At 43.4% G+C, this 19,311-nt stretch overlaps 1 protein-coding gene across 7 annotated transcripts in view; it reads left to right on the top strand.

The window, feature by feature from the left end:
* Positions 1 to 19,311, top strand: part of PAX2 (paired box 2) — a 798,928-nt gene that overhangs the window by 757,817 nt on the left and 21,800 nt on the right. For all 7 annotated transcript variants that reach the window (XM_044056534.1, XM_044056533.1, XM_044056535.1 and 4 more), the window contains one exon: positions 19,152 to 19,238. In XM_044056534.1, the coding sequence (XP_043912469.1) occupies positions 19,152 to 19,238 (87 nt within the window). The remainder of the gene's footprint in view (positions 1 to 19,151; positions 19,239 to 19,311) is intronic.

Here is a 19,311-nt window from a genome sequence, read left to right as displayed (position 1 = left end):
GCTGCTTCCTATGCTAGGCAAAGATGCTTAGTTGGCAACACTAGACTTAAAAGAAGCATACCTGCACATCCCTATCAGGGAGTCTTGCAGAAGACACCTACACTTCAAAGCAGGCTGTATGCACTATCAGTTCTCTGCACTGCCATTTGGCTTATCTACTGCACCCAGAGTATTCACAACGTGCCTAGCACCAGTCATTGCATTCTGCAGGCAAAGAAATATTCAAATATATCCATACCTGGACGATTGTCTAATTCAGGTAGAAAGCCAGGACATACTTTTGAATCATCTGGCCTTTGTTCAAAGGGTACTGACTTGTCTGGGGTACACCATAAATGAAAAGAAATCATACCTGGTACCCTGTCAACAGATTATATTCCTGGGAGCAAGCCTGAATACAACTTCCCAGATGGCTTTCCTCACGCCAGAGAAACAGACTCATTTGACAACCTACTTCAAACAAGTGGCCACAAAAACCCAGTTATCTGCAAGGCAAATACTGCAAGCCTTGGGGTTCATGGCCTCCTGCATTCTTCTAATTCCATATGCAAGGCTGCATATGAGGAAACTGCAATGGTATCTCAAAAGCCTATGGTATCAACATTCACAGGATCTAGAAGCTATGATTTCTATCATACCTTGCCTACGCCTAGAGTTCGTTTGGTGGGCAGAGGCCTGCCACCAAAACAATGGACTACCATTCACACTATCCCCTGCCACCCAAACCTTAACAACAGATGCATCAGACTATGCATGGAGGGCTCACCTGGCAGGGAAGTGCATTCAGGGCAAATGGAACCCAAGTCAAATGCATCTACACAGAAATCAAAAGGAAATGTTAGCTGTACAGAATGCTCTGACAGCCTTCAAGGACCACATTCTTCCAGGACAACTAATGGTAAAGACGGACAACACCACGGTCATGTCGTACATTAACAAGCAGGGGGTACACACTCTTACCCCCTCTGCAGACTAGCCATGTCATTGTGGAACACAGCCTTGAGCTACCAAGTGAATCTACAAGCTCAGTTCCTGCCAGGAAAACTAAATACACTGGCAGACGGACTAAGCAGAAACCTCATGGACCCACACAAGTGGAAACTGGAACCAAGGATTTTCAACATGTTGACAAGCAAATGGGGGAGCCCAGATATAGACCTGTTTGCCTCCCCCCAGAACCATCAATTGGACAAATTTTGCTTGGAAAGTGGATGCTTTATCCTTCAGCTGGAAAAACCTATCAGTTTATGCCTTTCCTCCTCTGCCTCTGCTCTTCAAGGTACTACTAAAGATCAAACAGGACAAGCCAAGGACGATTTTAATTGCACCAGACTGGCCTTGCCAACACTGGTACCCTCTCCTGCGCAGTGTGTCATGCTTGGCCCCATGGCACCTGCCTCAGACTCCTTCCCTGTTGTCTCAGCAGGAGAACCAGATTTAGCACCCTCAGCTGCAAACCCTGAACCTAGCAGCCTGGCTAATTACCTAATCTCTCCTTTACCACCTCTCAGTAAATCAGTGATTGATATCATTTTAGAGGCTAGGAGGCCTAGTACTGGAAAATCTCATGCTGCAAAATGGAAACGATTTTGTACCTGGAACCAATCTCAGTGGATGAGCACAGCAGTGCTCAATTTACCTCAGATTCTACAATATTTGACTGAGAAGCTTCATAAGGGCTTGTCCTTTTCCTCCATCAAAATTCATGCCTCAGCCATTTCAGCTCATTATAGCACAGAGACTCCCCTCTTCTCTCACCCACTGCTCAGGCAGTTCCTCAGAGGGGCCAAAAATTTAAGGCCATCGAGGAGAGCTCCAACTCCAGCCTGGGACCTTAACTTTGTCTTGGAGAAACTCACTCTTCCTCCTTTTGAGCCAGCTGCTACTGCAGTTTTAAAATTCCTTTCTTGGAAAACAGCTTTCCTTTTAGCAATCACTTCTGCAAGAAGGGTATCTGAGTTACAGGCCCTTTTGGCAGTGGAGCCTTTCATCATCTTTCATGCAGACAGGGTGTTCCTCAGAACCAATTTCTCCTTCATGCCCAAGGTGGTATCCAGTGTGGCGCTTAATCAGTCCATTCATTTGCCTACCTTCTTTCCTAATCCACAGAACAAAGGGGAATGGATGCTGCACTCCTTAGATGTGCACAGACAACTTAGATTTTACTTGGACAGGACTAAACCTCAAACAAAATCTGAACAACTGCTGGTGGCATTTGCTGCAGGGACAGAGGGGAAAGCTATTTCAAAGCAAACCATTTCAAAATGGATAGGCCACTGCATTCATTTTTGCTATAAGCACCATGGAAAACCTATCCCACAGAGCATCAGACCCCATTCAACCAGGGCTGCATCTACCTCTACAGCCTTTCTCAGGGGCGTCCCTACAAGAGACATCCTAGAAGCTGCTACCTGGAGTACTTACTTTCACCAAGCATTATCATTTGCCATTTTTCTCTAAGTCCAGAACTGGTTTTGCCACTGCAGTCTTGCAGGGCCTTATAGCTGGTCCTAATTCTATTTAAATTCCTCCTCCCAACCTTAGCTTTGGGAATCTACCCAAATGTAATGACTGCAACAGTGAAACATGAAGAACATAGTACAGTTGTGTACACTTACCATAAATGTAGATGTTCAAGTGTATTCACTGTTGCAGTCCTGGTTACCTTCCCTCCAGCCCCCTTTCTTCTTTTGGCTATACCTCTACTCTCACTTACTATGCTCAAAAAGCTTTTTGGTGTATTTGCTTTTTTGTTGGAGGTATATCCTTGTATTATAGATTTAATTGCTTCCCTTTGGTGGGGCACCTGACATCTGGGGCAAGAAAAACTGATGTAATGGTGTCGGCTGCATGTTTTATACCCCTGACAACCTGACGTCATGGAAGAAGGGACAGCAACCGACGCATGACCCAAGACTTTGTTAATCAGGCTGACTGAGTGCTACTGCAAGCAGATAACCCAAATGTAATGACTACAACAGTGAATACACTCAAACATCTACATTTATGGTAAGTGTACACAACTGTACTTTACTAGTTCGGGGGGTTATGCTAGTAGGTATTTTATGTGAGGAGGCAGAGAGGAGTAGGGTTTGATGTTTGAGCTTTAATGGGAGTGAACAAGTGTTTGAAGGCTTTTTGTCGACTTCTGAATGTATGTGTATGCGTGTGTGTGTGTGTGTGTGTGTGTGTGTGTGTGTGTGTGTGTGTGTGTGTGTGTGTGTATGTGTGCAGTTAGGGAGGAGGACAGCACAGACAGGTTTGACAGTCTGAGAGTGCAATGTGCAGTTCAGATAAATGGCAATGAATTGCTAATTGTGTTCCTTTATGGTTTTAACAAATCTCTGAATTGGAATTTCTGTCTCTCTCTCCCTCTTATGCTAATTGACTAACCCACATCGGTCAATTAGTACAGACAGAAAGGAGTTCTGTGAATCACAACAAAGATTTTTGTCACGGTTTCATTTATTCTTATAAATTACTGTTCTCTTTGTTTGTTTTATGTCCTCATTGGTTATTCCATTGTTATGCTTTATTAGTCATGCATACTATCCACAATTCCTGAATTCTTAAATTTCAGGGATTGTGTAAATGTTATGGCTTGCAATTTACCTGAGTTTTCATTTAATTTATTTTTTATAAAGTAAACAAACATTCATCACTTGGTTGAGATGTAATACTTTTTCTTCTCTTTTCTTTCTATAGAAAATATATTAAAATTGTTTGACAGTTCTTGATTTACATGTTTATGTTTGGTGCAAGTAGGAAAGAAGGTGTTTGTCAGTACCTTAGAAGACTTGCAAATTAGACTGTTTGCTAAGTCTACTTTATTCTTGGTATCAAGTACTGTTTGTTTAGCTAAATGTGCAACTGTTAACTGTTGTTATAGTGATAGGACTTGGAAGTTCTACTGCAGAAGGACCAATATCCATCCCAACCTCCCACTAAGACATCAACACATATGTGGTGTAAATGGGATAGTCATCAGGGGCATCTTTAATGCTTTCTTCCACAGAATGAAAAAAGTTAATTTGTTAATGTGAGTACCGAGGATAGTCAGTCCATCAGTTTGGTCTGACTTCCAAGAATACAGACAAGTAAACATCTAGGGAACAAGTCTTATTTTACATTGTGTATTGCTTTTGTAGCTAAGGAGTTTTCAGGCTGCCAAGAACATATGTCATTTTCTAAAGCTAATGACAGCATTACCTGTAGGAAGCAAATCCCAGACAAAGATGATCTTAGTCAGTGCTTGTTCTTTTTAAGGACAGAGTACAATATTGCCTGCTGACACCATTGTGCTAGGTTCAACCAGAAGGCCATCAAGAAAATAGCCAAATCTCTCCAGTACTATCTGAATAGAAGAGGTTGTGTGCATTGCCCAGGGCCATCATGGCATTAGTCATGTTGCCCACAGATGCCTCACTTAAAAAAAATTTGGAGAACTCCTAGGAAGCCATTGACATATGCATTGAGTGTGAAGGGCTCCTTAGGATTGAGACTACTGGGACCAGTGAGAATCTTTTGATCCCCTGACTCTACTGATACCAAAGCCTCTGGTGATACCCCTTACAAGGCCACCACACTTTCAGACCACAGCACATCCTCCTGAGCTGAAACCTTGCAACATTCAGTCAGTCCAGCTGTCTCTTAATGGACATCCGGTTCTGACATATGTATTTTGGAAACCAAGGGAAACTGTGGTATTCCCTTTTTTCTGGTACTCTTGGACAACATCATCTCAAAAATATTAAGTCATTAGCCCCTTCCTTTTACTAGACACCTATAAGGCAGTCATCACTTCTAAAAGCAAATCCAAGATGTGCAAGCTTTAAACGTCCACCATCTTGCTCAGATTGATCTGGGAAGGCCCTCTTTCCATTCCCTCATATGTCTATTGAAGTCACCTCAGAATTTATACGTTTCCCCCAAGAACCTATAGCTGTCATCAAAGCAACCATCAATGCTGTGGTCTTTAACTTGAAAAGTAATACAAAACATTCCCACCTGCTCAAAGAGTCAAGACCCCTCCATCTTTGAAGTGGATGAATTGGCCTGTGTAGAACAAATGTTCTTCCCTCTTTTTTATGAGTCCAAAATTAGGGCATTATATCCTTTGCCTTTCCACAAGAGGGTTCATCATTTAGAGAAAGTCTCAACAAGATGAAGGATTTCTTTGTATGGGAGTTCAAGTACTACTTTGTTGCTCATGAAAGGTATAGAAAACGTCTTGGTTTTGCCAGAAGTAAACCCTGGTAATTCCTATAGTGACTGAATGGGATTCATTCATCAGGGCACCTATAGATAGAGACTCACAGCTTCCTGATTCAAAGAAAACCCACCATTTTATAGGGTTCTGGATTCCTGCAAGTATTTGCAAAAAACCCACTTGCCGATCAATTTGTGGTGTCCATGGATTCCAATAAGGGTGTAATGGGGCTCCAGTGAAAAATCCCCTTTTTAATGATATGGATAGGCCATTTTGAGACACAGTCTGCAAAACTGCTCAGCATTGCAAAAGACAAATGTTAAAGTTCCAGCGGACATTCTTGCCCAAAACAAAGGAGTCTTAGGATAAAAGAAGACAAGGCCTAGATAGAGAGAAAGAGGGAATGCTGGACCTATGCAACTTTGCCTCCTAAGTTAGCAAACATGGTATCAAATGTGTATATAATATAGTGGATGCATCATGCAGGGAGACAGCAATGAGGGTTAGCCATTAGGAGACATATATGGCTGAGGACCCATCCCTTTCCAGATCCATGCGAAAGTATGGACTTTAAAAGCAATATTAGAAAATGAACTGTTGTTTGGAACCCTTGCTGCACAGCAGTTTTAAGAGGACATAGGAAAGAGGAAGACAATGCAGCATGTGAAACAAGTAAATTATCTTGACAGCTGGCACTTTTGCCATTCCTCCATAGGCAAGGCAAAAGTAAGCAAGTAAAGAAGAAGAAAGGCCATTTCAGAAGAAAATGTCAACCTGAACAACACAGGAAATCTGGGGCTATCAGAAATATGATCAAAACACACGAACACAACTGCTTTTTTGAAATTTAAGATGGAATGTTCAGAAAATAATATTAATTTCTTGGATATAAATCTGAAAGTAAATGACAATAAATTTGTTACTACTATACATAAAAAGGAAGTTTCATCTGGGTGCTATTTGGAAGCATCGAGTATGCATGCTCCCCATGTATTTAAGGGTATAGTGAAGGCCCAACTCATAAGGGTCAGTAGACTTAACAATACGGAAGAGGCCTTTTTGAAACAAATGGATGAAACATGTGGAGAATTCATAGCTAGTGGATATTCACAAAAGCTAGTAGACAACACGAGAGAAATGGTTAAGGCCCATAGGTCGACAACCTATAAACCCATACTATCACCTGATTGTAGTAGCACTACTAAAGGCTCAGAAGATAAGAGGAATGATGTTAAATTAAGATTCATTACATCATATAACATGAAGACACACATAGTTAGACATATTATAAATAAATATTGGAAAATACTATTAGCACAAGATGACATCAAAGCAGTGGTGGGGGATACACCCTCATTTACATATAGGAACAAGAGATCATTGAAATCCCTATTATGTTATAAGGACTTCTCATGTGCTCCTACTAACCAACCTGAAGGGAGGATTAGGGGCACTGTATGTTGCTATAATTGTAGTTGTTGCACTGATATAGTGCCAACTCAAAATGATAATTCAATGCATAATAGTATTTTTAAACACCCAGTTACAGGCAAATGTTATAATTTCAATGGTGTAGCAACATGTGCATCTAGTTTTGTTGTTTATATAGCAACCTCTGTAGCATGTTCGTCTTTCTATGTTGGCATGACCACAAGAAGATTGAGGGATCGCATAGTTGAACATAAGTCCAGCATAAGAAGACAATGTGAAACGAATGCTTTATACAAGCATGTAAAAGAACATGGTAATACACATATGTTTAAGTTTAGAGTTATAGACATGTTGACTAAAACATTAAGAGGGGGTGATATGTGCAACCAACTAGAGGTGAGGGAATATGAATGGATAGTACGATTGTCAGTAGACACTGAACCTGGTTTAAATGCGGCTGTTTCACTAAAACCAATTTTGATAAGGTTACAGCATAAGAATTTGAAATGATTATCCCTTGAGATTGTGGTTTTTGAAATGAAGTTTTTAAATTTAATGTTCTGAAAAACCTTTCAAGGGTAAAATACAATACTTAAGCCACATATGTATATACATACATAATTTTAGATACTTTTAGATATTAAAAGGAAAGTTTGGATGTTGAGTGAGTGGATGTTGAGTGTTAAGATAATGTATATTTTAATTATTATAGATATATGTATGATACAAGTGTTTAATAATCAATGTTAAGTTGTCCATCTCGCCTTCATTCTTGCTGGATGGGTTCGGAGCCGACCTCGGCTCCGATTCGGCCACTCTAAAAGCTCGAGAGTTGGTTCCACCGGCTCGAGGCTCCCCTTATATCCCACAATGCTAGGTGGTAATACCTCAAATCTCATTTGCCGCTACAGCGATCGAGGTGTGTTGCTTCAACCGGCTTCAGGTTAGTGTAGAAAATAGTTTAAAAGTTTAACTAAATCCCTTTTAAATTAGTTTTTTTGTCAGTATCCCCTTACTTTTAAAGGATTTTTATCCCTTCCTCCTTGCTTTTCGCCCTTTTTACCACAAGAACTTATATGTTCTTCCCTTAGGCCTTCGGGCCCTCCATTCCCCCTTGGAGTGTATGTGTTTCTTGTAGGGACTGTTAAAAATTTATAACTATCTAACTAAATTTATTTAGTTTAAATTAGTTTTATTTTAGTGTATAGTGTAATCGGTGTGTTTGTGCTTGTGTGTGATTACACTTGTTCCTTAAAATGTCTAAGGATTCGAAGGTCTCAGGCTTCAAGAAGTGTGACTCGTGCTGTCAGAAAATGTCTCTGACAGACGGTCACACTTCTTGTGTGTACGGCCTGGGACCTTTACACCTGCAGGACTCTTGTGCTGTATGCCATGGCTTCAGCCCTAGAGTCCTGCAGGAAAGAAAAAATAAGCTCATCTTACGGGGCTTGCTTAAACCTGAGGGTCCCCCGACTGTTTCTTCGGGCAAACCCTCTAAGGCTTCTAGGTCTTCGACTCCAGCATCTGAGTCGACACCTAAGGCGTCGAAGTCTGCTACTACATCGGCTCCGGCTGGAGCCGATGAGACTCGAGCTCTTATTTCTGTGGTTCCCTCGGCTCCAGCTGGAGCCGAGGTATTAGAAATCTCTGAGTCGGCTCCGATAAGACTATCGGAACCGACATCTAGGAAGAGGTCTAGGTCACCGTCCCTTGGCTCCGTTCATTCAGCTCCAGCATCTCCCTTGCTGTCTGAACGGAGCCATAGATCTCACTCCTCTAGGTCATCGAGACTGTCTGACCATGACCTTCAGAGGGTAGTGAGTCGACTTCTTAAGTCCGAGGCACTGGCCCAAATGCTTCAGAGCCCGACTCATCAGTCGATGCTTAATCCTATTCCTCAAAATGTTCCTCCTCTGACTCCTTTGAGTTCGGAGCCGGGGCGTTTCGGACCCGAGACTGTGGTAGCGTCGGAGCCGATACAGTTGTCTTCAGCGCCGTCTTCGGCTCCGATTTCTTCCTTGGAAGAATCTCAGCGCCGGACTTCCCTCGTCGACTCCGAGGGGGTGAGTGGCATCGGACCCTTGTCCGACCCCGCTCTCCCTCTCGGCACTTCGGCGCTGGTGAGTTCGGCTCCGACATCGGCCTCGGAGCCATCACTGTCGGTGCCGAGAAAGGTTTTCAGCTTTTCGGAGCAGGGACCTCTGGCTCTGCCTGACAGGGGTGCTTTCGAGGTCATGCAGAGTGTGTTGGAACCCGGTTCAACTCCACAGTCGGCTCCGTCCGTCCCTCCCTCTTCGGTGCCTCAGGTAATGTCTACTCACTCCCTCATCCCAGACCGCAGAGAGCCAGCTCCTCAAGAATCCCCTGTGGGGATCTCATCCTCTTCCGAGGCCTCTCCTGATTTGGCAGGGGAGCCCCCTAGGAAGAGAAAGTGCAAGAGGAAGCACATAGACTCACCTGAGTCTGTCACCTCTGACACGGATTTAGAGGATTCTGAGGGTTCCCCCCATTCCCCTTCTGAAGATGTCTCCTTTGCAGACATTCTGGAGATCTTGAAACAGAGGGGAAATTGGCCAGCTTTGGGAACGATAGCAATTCAGACGGACAACATGTCTGTAGTGTGGTATATCAACAAACAAGGCGGAACCAGGTCCTACCCCCTATGTCGAGAAGCACTCAGACTGTGGCAATGGGCGATTTCTTCTCAGCGGTTTCTGATAGCAATGCACATCCCCGGAAAGTCCAATCTCATTGCGGACAAATTGAGCAGAGCTATTCTCATGCCTCACGAGTGGTCTCTGAAAAATTCAATCTTGGAGAAAATTTTTCTGAAGTGGGGCCAGCCTTGCTGCGACCTTTTTGCTACTCCCCAAAACAGCAAGTGCAAAGATTATTTCACCCTCTTTCCTCTACCAGGCCATCCCAGCAGGGACGCTCTAGTCCAAGTTTGGCCCCGGAGACTTCTGTATGCATTTCCTCCCTTCCCACTAATTTCTCAAGTGATACAGAAAGCTATCGCTCAGAAGGCCTCATTGATCCTCATTGCTCCTTACTGGCCTCGACAGGTTTGGTTCCCTTTTCTACACCATTTTCTGTTGGAGCAACCCTGGCATCTGGACCTAGTTCAAGATCTTTTGATCCATCAGTCGGGTCAGTTACATCGCTCCCCCCCCTCTCTGAACCTCACTGCTTGGTTCCTCCAATTCCAACCTTAGCCAGGCTTCCTCAAATATCTCACTCAGTTCGAGATATTTTAATAGCTTCCCATAAATCTTCCACCCGGAAGATTTATCTTAGTAAGTGGAAACGTTTCTCCTATTGGGCTCAAGGAAGGGACATAGATCCTTTCACTGCTCCCATTCAAATGGTCCTTGATTTCTTAGCCGAACTATTCCACGCAGGTTCGTCTCCATCTACTCTTAAGGTTCAATTGGCAGCTATATCTAACTTTCATGTGGGCATCTCGGATTCTGCCATCATGTCTCACAAGCTTTGCAAAGCTTTCTTGAAGGGAGTTTTTCTTCTCAAGCCTCCTATAAGAAATCCTCCTCCTTCTTGGGACCTTAATTTAGTTCTCACATCTTTGATTCTTCCCCCTTTTGAACCTGCAGCTTCCTGTTCAATGAAATTGCTATCCTGGAAGACACTCTTTCTGGTAGCCATTACTTCGGCTAGAAGGGTCTCAGAGCTTCATACACTCTGCAGTCGATCACCATATCTTTTGTTTCATAAGGATAGGGTATCCTTACGGACCAACCCATCTTTTTTGCCTAAAGTAGCCTCTGCGGCAAATCTTAATCAAAACATTGACCTTCCTGTGTTTTTTCCTAACTATTCTAACAGGTCTGAACAAAAATTACATTGGCTAGATGTTCATCGACAATTAAGGTATTATTTGGATAGGACCAAACAGACCAGAAAAGCTGACCAATTGTTTGTTTCTTATGCAGAAGGCAGAAAAGGCCTTCCAGTTTCAAAAGTATCACTCTCCAGATGGCTTACATCATTGATTTCCTTTGTGTATGAGATTAGACACCAGAAGTTGCCTAACAGACCTAAGGCTCATTCTACTAGAGCTGTGGCTGCTTCTATAGCTTTCCAAGATAGGCTGCCTATTGATACGATTTGTGCAGCAGCTACATGGGCTACTCCTCACACTTTCATTTCTCATTATAAGTTGGATTTAGCTTCTAGACATAGAGCTAACTTTGGTTCCACTGTACTCAAGAGTCTGTTCCAATAGGCCACCCAGGACAAGGTGCTAGGGACGCGGTCCCATCCAGCAAGAATGAAGGCGAGATGGACAACTTAACATATAGAAGTTATGTTCTTACCATAACGTTCCATGTTAGTTGTCTTCTTCTCACCTTCTTTCTTGCATCCCACCCTCCTTCCCCCTAGCCTGGACAGACCTAGAGGAGTTTGATTGTGACCTTTCTTCCTACCACCTCTATTGTATATATGTATATTCTATACTATGTATATATTCTTTCATCAGGTTTCAGGTCACCTTCTTCCTGTCATTTTATAGAGGTGGGTTTCCCATTTCCAGTAGTTCTGGATTTCTTATTGGCTGGGACTAGCTTACAAACGAGATCTGAGGTATTACCGCCTAGCATTGTGGGATATAAGGGGAGCCTCGAGCCGGTGGAACCAACTCTCGAGCTTTTAGAGTGGCCGAGTCGGAGCCAAGGTCGGCTCCGAACCCATCCAGCAAGAAAGAAGGCAAGAAGAAGACAACTAACATGGAACGTTATGGTAAGAACATAACTTCTATTTTTACTTGGTAAAAATGTATTAAATGTTGATTTAATTAGTCATATGACTTTGGCTGCAGGTCATGTGATGTGTTGTGGGTGTATTTAAAGCTGAGTTTAATTGCACCTTGTGTTAATCATTGAAAAAGGGAGTTATCCCGAAAGCTCTGTGTTTGATAAAGGTGACTTGCTTTTACTCAACTGTGTTTGTGTGTTTTGATCTACAGTAACTTGGTCAGCAGTGATTTACGCTATCAGAAATATGACCAGCACAAGCAAATGACTCACTAGCATTCTTCTCACCCTCACCCATTAAATTCCACTCAAAACCACACCACATATCTCTTCTTTCCATTCCAGCTCTTAAGAAAAAGGGTTCATTTGGGACTTTTTGTCATAAGTAGAAGAAGGTGACTCAGGTCACTAAAGATGTTTATGTATTTGTCTTTGATAACTGGGAAAGTCCAACGGTGCAAAGCTACATTTCAGTGGATGCCGAGGGGAGAAAAACTCCACATTATATGCTTTCTCACAGGCAATTAGCACGAACTATCAATAAAATATACCACTTAACACTGAACTACTGTATATATAATGTAACACCTAATGATCATGTTAAATGCACTACGTAGTATTTGTACCATACTAAACACACATATCTAAACAACATTAAGCATCATTTTACAGTTTATGTTTAAAATCACACTGAGATGTTGGTACACAGACAGCAGATGATCATTTGGGTTCTTAGACTCTTTTGATAAAGATACAAGCTCCAGTATATAAAAATACTAATATGATCAAGCAATACCTACTACCAAAATAACACAGATGTCTTATTAAACCCATACTACTGATCCAGCTGAGACAGGGTCTAGAAAGAGAGAGAGAGAGAGAGAGAAAGACTACTAGAACAAGAAGCAGGCACAGAGTTTTCCCCAAAATTGATTCTGGTCCCAAGAAAAGATAGCCCTTTGAGACCAGTCTTTTGTCAAGGCAAAGCAATTTTCTACAAGTGCTAAAGTTAAAAATGTTAACCTTGCAGGCCCTCCTGTCTCAACCTTTTCTTCAAGCCTTTGTGAATTAACTAGACTTGAAGGTGACCTACGTCCACATGTCTGTAGCTAGAACAGGCAGTGGCTATACCTAAGATTTGAATCAGAGGTGTTCACTACCAATTTATTTCCTTCCCCTTTGTAAACATCCTTGATGCAGTACAAAAAGCAAAGTGCTTGCCCCAATAATTGGTTACAGCTGAACCAAGAGCATTCACATTTACTCCATCCTGGATGACTGTGTAATTCAGACCTGAACACAACAGGATATGCAGACAGATGTTCTTCATATTTGTTGCAGTCATCAAACCTGGGTTATCTGCCTGCAGGTAGCCCTCAGTTGGCCCAAATATCAGAGACTTAGTATTTCTGCATCGGTAGCTGTCGCTTCAGGTCTGACATCAAGTTGTCAGGGGTATAAAAACAGGCAGCTGTCGCCATTACATCAGTCTTTCTTGCCAAGGAGCCCGAAGCAGAAGCAGTTCGCATGAGTGTCGGTCAGTTACTACCTGAGTTTTCACTTCCGAATTGAATCATCTTGAAGTCTTCAAAAGCTAAGTACCCCATTGGAGATCCTTTTTTCTTCCTCTAACCTATGTCAGAAAAAGTTAACAATTGTCTCGCCTGTGGAAAGCAAATACCACACCGAGATTTGCATTCTTAATGTGTCACCTGTTTAGGCCCAGACCATGACGTACCTCGCTGTTGGTTTTGCACTTTGTTCAATGCCCAGACTATTCACCATCACGCCCTTGTTGTAGCTAAATACTTTTATTCTCGGTCTCCATATCCCGAAATGGCTTTGGTAAGCCATCCGTCTACTGATCTTCTGAAAAAATGTAAGGATAAAGACAGAGACAGACCGCACAGGTCCAAATCTGACGACAACACTTCCGTTAAGCTAGTCACCAGTTCGCTGGTACTCAGTGAGATGCTTTTGCAGCCCCTGATGCCCACTTCGATGGATTCTCAGGCCGCTACTGAAACCCGTTCCGAGTCTCGTATGCCTCGAGACTCTTCTCTGACTATGGAACCTGTGGATGTCCCTACCTTGGATGGGTCTGGAGCCCGCTGTGCAGGCACCGGCTTCCGAGGAAGTTCTTCGCATTACCGATACTCGACACAAACAGACTACTTCATTCACATCTTCAGTTCTGTGTAAAACTACCAAGTTTCTAAGGCCAAGAGTATGTGCTACGCCTAAAAAAACGATGACCCAAACTCAAGCACCTGCTTCCTTGCCACAATCTCATATGCTTAAAATGACAGAAGACCTGATCATGATGATTAGAGGAAGCCAGCCTTCCCCTGCGAAGAGAAAAAGAGAACTGTCCCCAGCAGCTTTAACTGACCAGGAGCCTGATGACTCTGAGGTTTCTGAATATGAAGACATGCCCTTATCTGCTTATGAGGATTCAGATGCAGAGGAATCCATTCCTTCTGCTTTCCCTCCAGAGGATTTTTCTTTTGGTGAAACCCTACTTACCTTGAGAGAGCATTTCCACTGGGAATGACAGGATTATCCTCAGTCCAAAAAGCGACTCAGGGAATTTTTAGATTTGCCACAGCATAGACTCTTAGCTATCCCTCCTGTTCTGGATGTTGTGGATGATGTCTTTATGGAATCCAGTCTAACTCCTGACACTTTACCCCCAGCTCCAAGGAAACCAGACAGGTACTACAGAGTCCCTGACTCTCACAAATTACTTTTCAAAAATCCTACTGCTGACTCAGAGATCATCTCCCAAGGGCCCACAGGCATAAAAGCAACTACAGCTAAGAATCCCACCCCTTCCGACAGGGATTCCCGAGCTTTAGACAGATGGGGTAAAAAAGTATACACCTCTGCAACTGTCACCATTAGAGCATTGAATTGCCAGTTCCACATGTTGAAATACCAGGAACAGACTATGGAACTTATTAAGCAAAAATTACCTACCTTTCCTGACTGTGCAGAAAATAAAGAATTACAGGAGCTTATGCATTCTGCAAGCCAAGTCAGCAAGCATACCTTGCAATGTTGGTTTGACGTCCTAGAAGCATGTTGCAGGGCTGCAGTCACAGGTTCTGTACTTAGAAGGTATGCTTGGCTTAAGGAGCAGACCTTGGCAGACCATGTCAAATCAAAATTACTGAACACTTCTTTGAACAAGGGCAATCTGTTTGGCACCAAAGCTGAAGAGGTTCCAAAAAAGATGGAAGAAAAGGCTAAGTCTATGCAGACAGTCAAAAAGATGTTTGCTAGTGCAGCCTCCAAGATTCAGTAGGCATTGTCCCTCAAAACATTGGTCCTTTCCAGCCCCCTCAAGGCCATCTCAAACTAGACCCAGAGGAAACAGACCCCCCAGATTACAGTCTCAGGGTATGCAGAGATCTAAGCAATGGAGTACCTCCACTTCTAAAATAGAGTGTACTAAGCCACCCCCTTACGGAAAGAATTCACAATGACTTCTCAACTCCATTCCTCACCTCTGCCCAATTGCTTGTGCCCCTAGGAGGAAGACTTGCCCACCATGCAAAAAAACTGGACCTCCATCACCAAAGACCAATGGGTCCTCAACATAGTATCCCAGGGGTACAAATTTTATTTCCACACACACTGCCAACCCCAGAAGGGTTCCCAGACCTTCCTCCAAACCAGTGGGCAGAGGCACTAAACCAAGTCCAATCCCTGCTCTCCATAAGGGCAATTCAGCATGTTTCTGCAGAACAGATAGGTCAAGGGTTTTATTCCAGACTTTTCCTGGTACCCAGAAAAGAGGGCACATGGCACCCAATCTTAGATCTTTCCATTCTAAACACCTTCCTGGTGGTACCAAAATTCAAAATGCTCACCCTTCAGCAGCTTCTCACTATGCTGTCCAAAGATGCCTGGTTAGCCACCTTAGACCTAAAGGAAGCCTATCTGCACATCCCTATCAGGGACTCATGCAGGAAATATCTATGGCTCAGGGCAGGATCTATGCATTAGCAGTTCTCTGTACTTTCCTTTGGCTTATCCACTGCTCCCAGGGTCCTGTCCAAATGCCTGGCTCCAGCCACTGCCTATTGCAGACAGAGAAAGATTCAAATATACCCTTACTTTGACGACTGCCTTTTTCAGGCAGACAGTCAGGAAAAGCTGTTGCAGCACCTGACATTTGTAAAGGACCTTCTAACTTCCCTGGGGTACACTATCAATGAAAAGAAATTAAAACTAGTCCCCAGTCAAAAGATTGTATTCCTGGGAGCAAGCTTGGACACAGCATCCCAGGTGGCATTCCTTACTTCAGAAAAACAAGCCTATCTAACAGAATACTTCACTCAAATGGCCACCAGAACCCAGCTGTCTGCAAGGAAAATCCTGCAGGCTCTAGGGTTCATGGCCTCTTGCATTCTACTAATTCCATATGCCAGGCTGCATATGAGGAAACTTCAATTGTACTTAAAAAGTCTTTGGTGCCAACATTCTCAGGACCTGGAAACCATCACACCTATCATACCATGTCTAAGGACAGAGTTCCTTTGATGAGCAGCAGCATGCAACCACAACAAGGGACTTCCCTTTACACAACCCCACACCACCCAGACCTTAACCACAGATGCATCAGACTATGCCTGGGGGGCACATCTGGATGACAGGTGCATTCAGGGCCACTGAAGCCCAAGCCAAATTCATCTGCACATCAACCAAAAAAAGATACTAGCTGTTCAGCATGCTCTGACAGCTTTCAGATCCCTACTCTCACCAGGACCCCTGTTTATAAAAACTGACAACACCACAGTGATGTGTTATATCAACAAGCAGTGGGAACCCACTCTTACCCACTCTGCAGGCTAGCCATGACCCTGTGGAACATGGCTTTGGCCATGCATATTCATCTGCAAGCTCAATTCCTGCCAGGCAAACAAAATTCTCTGGCAGGTGACTTAAGCAGAAATCTCCTAGACCCACATGAGTGGCAATTAGACCCCAACACCTTCAGTCTTGTAACCCACAAATGGGGACCCCGATGGTGGACTTATTTGCCTCCCTCTAAATCACCAGTTCAGCAAGTTCTGCACCAGGATACCTCACAGCAGGGCCTGGAAAGTGGATGCCCTATCCTTCCAGTGGTTAAACCTCTCGATCTATGCATTTCCCCCTCTGCCTCTTCTTACAAGAGTATTACTGAAGATAAGACAGGAGAGACCAAGGACAATCTTGATTGCCCCAGACTGGCCATGCCAGCACTGGTACCCACTACTGCGCAGTCTGTCACTGGTGCCACCATGGCACCTACCCCAGATCCCAACCCTCCTCAATCATCAGGAGGGACAGATCTTGCAGCCACAACTGCAAACACTGAACCTTGCAGCCTGGCTTATTCCTTGAATTCTCTTCCAGTGGCCAGCCTAAGCAAGCAGGTGCTGGACGTCATTCTTGAAGCCAGAAGACCCAGTACAAGGAAATTCTGTGGTGATAAGTTGAAAAGATATTGTTCCTGGATTCACTCTAAAGGAGTGGACTCAGCAATGCCCTCCTTACCTCTCATCCTGGATTACGTAGCAGATCTACTCCATAGAGGCCTATCCTTCTCTTCCATTAAGATCCATGCCTCTGCCATCTCTGCTCATTACAGCATTGAGCCACCCCTCTTCTCTCACCCTCTCATCAAACAATTCCTGAGAGAGGCTAACAACTTAAGACCACCAAGGAGAGCCCCCACTCCTGCTTGGGACCTTAACTTTGTGCTAGAAAATGTCATGCTACCCCCTTTGTGCCTGTAGCATCAGCAGAGTTAAAATTTCTTTCTTGGAAAACAGCCTTGCTTCTAGCCATCTCTTCAGCTAGAAGAGTATCTGAGCTACAAGCACTTATGGTTGTGGAACCCTTCATTATTTTTCATGTTGACAGGGTCTCCCTCAGGACTAACTCTACTTTTATGCCTAAAGTGGTGTCCAGTGTGGCTCTCAACCAATCTATCCATATGCCAACCTTTTTCCCTAATCCTCAAAACAAAGGGGGAAAGGATCCTGCACTCTTTAGACATGCACAGACAGCTCAGATTCTACCTTGATAGTACTAAGCTCTTCATAAAATCTGACCAGTTACTTGTCAGCTTTGCATCAGGGGCACAGGGCAAGGCCACATCAAAACAGACCATCTCCAAATGGATAGCACACTGTATCCATTTCTGTTACAAACACCATGGGAATCCACCCCCTCTGGGGGTCAGAACGCATTCCACTAGGGCAACTACAACCTCTACAGCATTCCTCAGGGGAGTCCCTACCAGGAACATCCTGGAAGCTGCTACCTTGAGTTCTGTTCACACCTTCACCAGGCATTACCACCTGCCTGTCTTTTCTAAATCCAGGGTGGGTTTTGCAACAGCAGTCCTGCAGGGCATACTAGCCAGCCCCAACTCTTCTTGACTGCCTCCACCCATTCTTCAGCTTTGGGAATCAACCCAAGTGTGATGACTGCAACAATAAAACATGATGAACATAATAAAGTTGTGTACACTTACCATAAATGTAGATGTTCAAGTGTGTTTACTGTTGCAGTCCTGGTTTCCCACCCTCCAGCCCCCTTGGCTCTCTCTCTCTCTCTCTCTCCTTCTCTGTCTCTATTACTCCCTACAGGGCTATTGGTATTTACTTTTTACTGGTGGTGTTTTTTCTACCATAACTTAGCTCCCTATTTGGGGGGCTTCTGACATCTGGGGCAAGAAACACTGATATAATGGCATTGGCTGCCTGTTTTTATACCCCTGATGACCTGGTGTCAGTCCTGAAGTGACAGCTACCAACGCAGAAATACTAAGTCTCTAGTATTCGGGCCGACTGAGGGCTACCTGCAGGCGGATAACCCAAGTGTGATGACTACAACAGAGAATGCACTCAAACATCTACATTTATGGTAAGTGTACATAACTGTACTTTCTCCAGTTTACACTGGTCTGCCTTCAGAGTCACCAATATGACTGAAATGAACCTAGTTATATTTTGGGTAATGTCCTTGAGACAAATCCAATTCCTAGAAGCAATGGATATTTCAATTTAAATGGAATTTCTTTCACCAGAGAAGATGGTATTTCTGACCTCACATTTCACCTCCATAGTGCAGCAAAATCTGTTCCTCAGGACTCTGGGGTACATGGCATCCTTGGTCTTAATAGTTTCCCTAGTAAGTCGCTGCATGGGAAACTGCAGTTGTACCTAAGAAATAGATGGTGCCAAAATACTTATTTCTTGCAGACCCCTGTCCTTCTGCTGCCTTGTGTCAAGAGGTGAAATTCAACCAAGAGTCTCATTCAAGCTAGGATCTGATACCCAGCAACCACAGATTCCTCAGGAGTAGATTATGAGGCCAATTCTTGACAAAGATTCATGGGACCAATGTCAAAGAGATGATGGCAGTGTGTTTGACATGAAAGCCTTCAAACAAGTCTGACAGCTAGACACTCTGCATGTCTTCACAGCCAACACAGAAGCTATAGTTATATTCATTGCATTAGTAAAGTTAGCTGCAGATTTAAACTAGCTTCACATTCCGTATCACTTTAATTATACATTTCTCTGTTTCTTATGATGCATATGGGACTGAAGTATTACTTTTTTGGGAGTAACATTTTTACAGATGTAAAAAGTCTGAATTTAAAATTGTTGCAATAGTATCTAATATTAATTAAAAAAAAATAAATAAATAGAATGAAATTGTCTTTAACTTTTTAGGGAGTGAATTTAGTGGAAATCCATATACACATCCACAGTACACAACCTACAACGAAGCCTGGCGTTTCAGCAATCCTGCATTACTAAGTGAGTACTTCAGAGTTATTGAATGCAATGGCTGTTGTGTTGGAAATGTTTTACTGTTTTGTAAAGCAAATTA

The sequence above is a fragment of the Protopterus annectens genome, chromosome 14.part0 (assembly GCF_019279795.1).
Source record: "Protopterus annectens isolate FY-2018-M chromosome 14.part0, PAN1.0, whole genome shotgun sequence".
In the NCBI taxonomy this organism is placed as follows: domain Eukaryota; kingdom Metazoa; phylum Chordata; order Ceratodontiformes; family Protopteridae; genus Protopterus; species Protopterus annectens.
The sequence above is the reverse complement of the archived record's forward strand: the minus strand, read 5'-3'. Positions and strand labels throughout refer to the sequence as shown.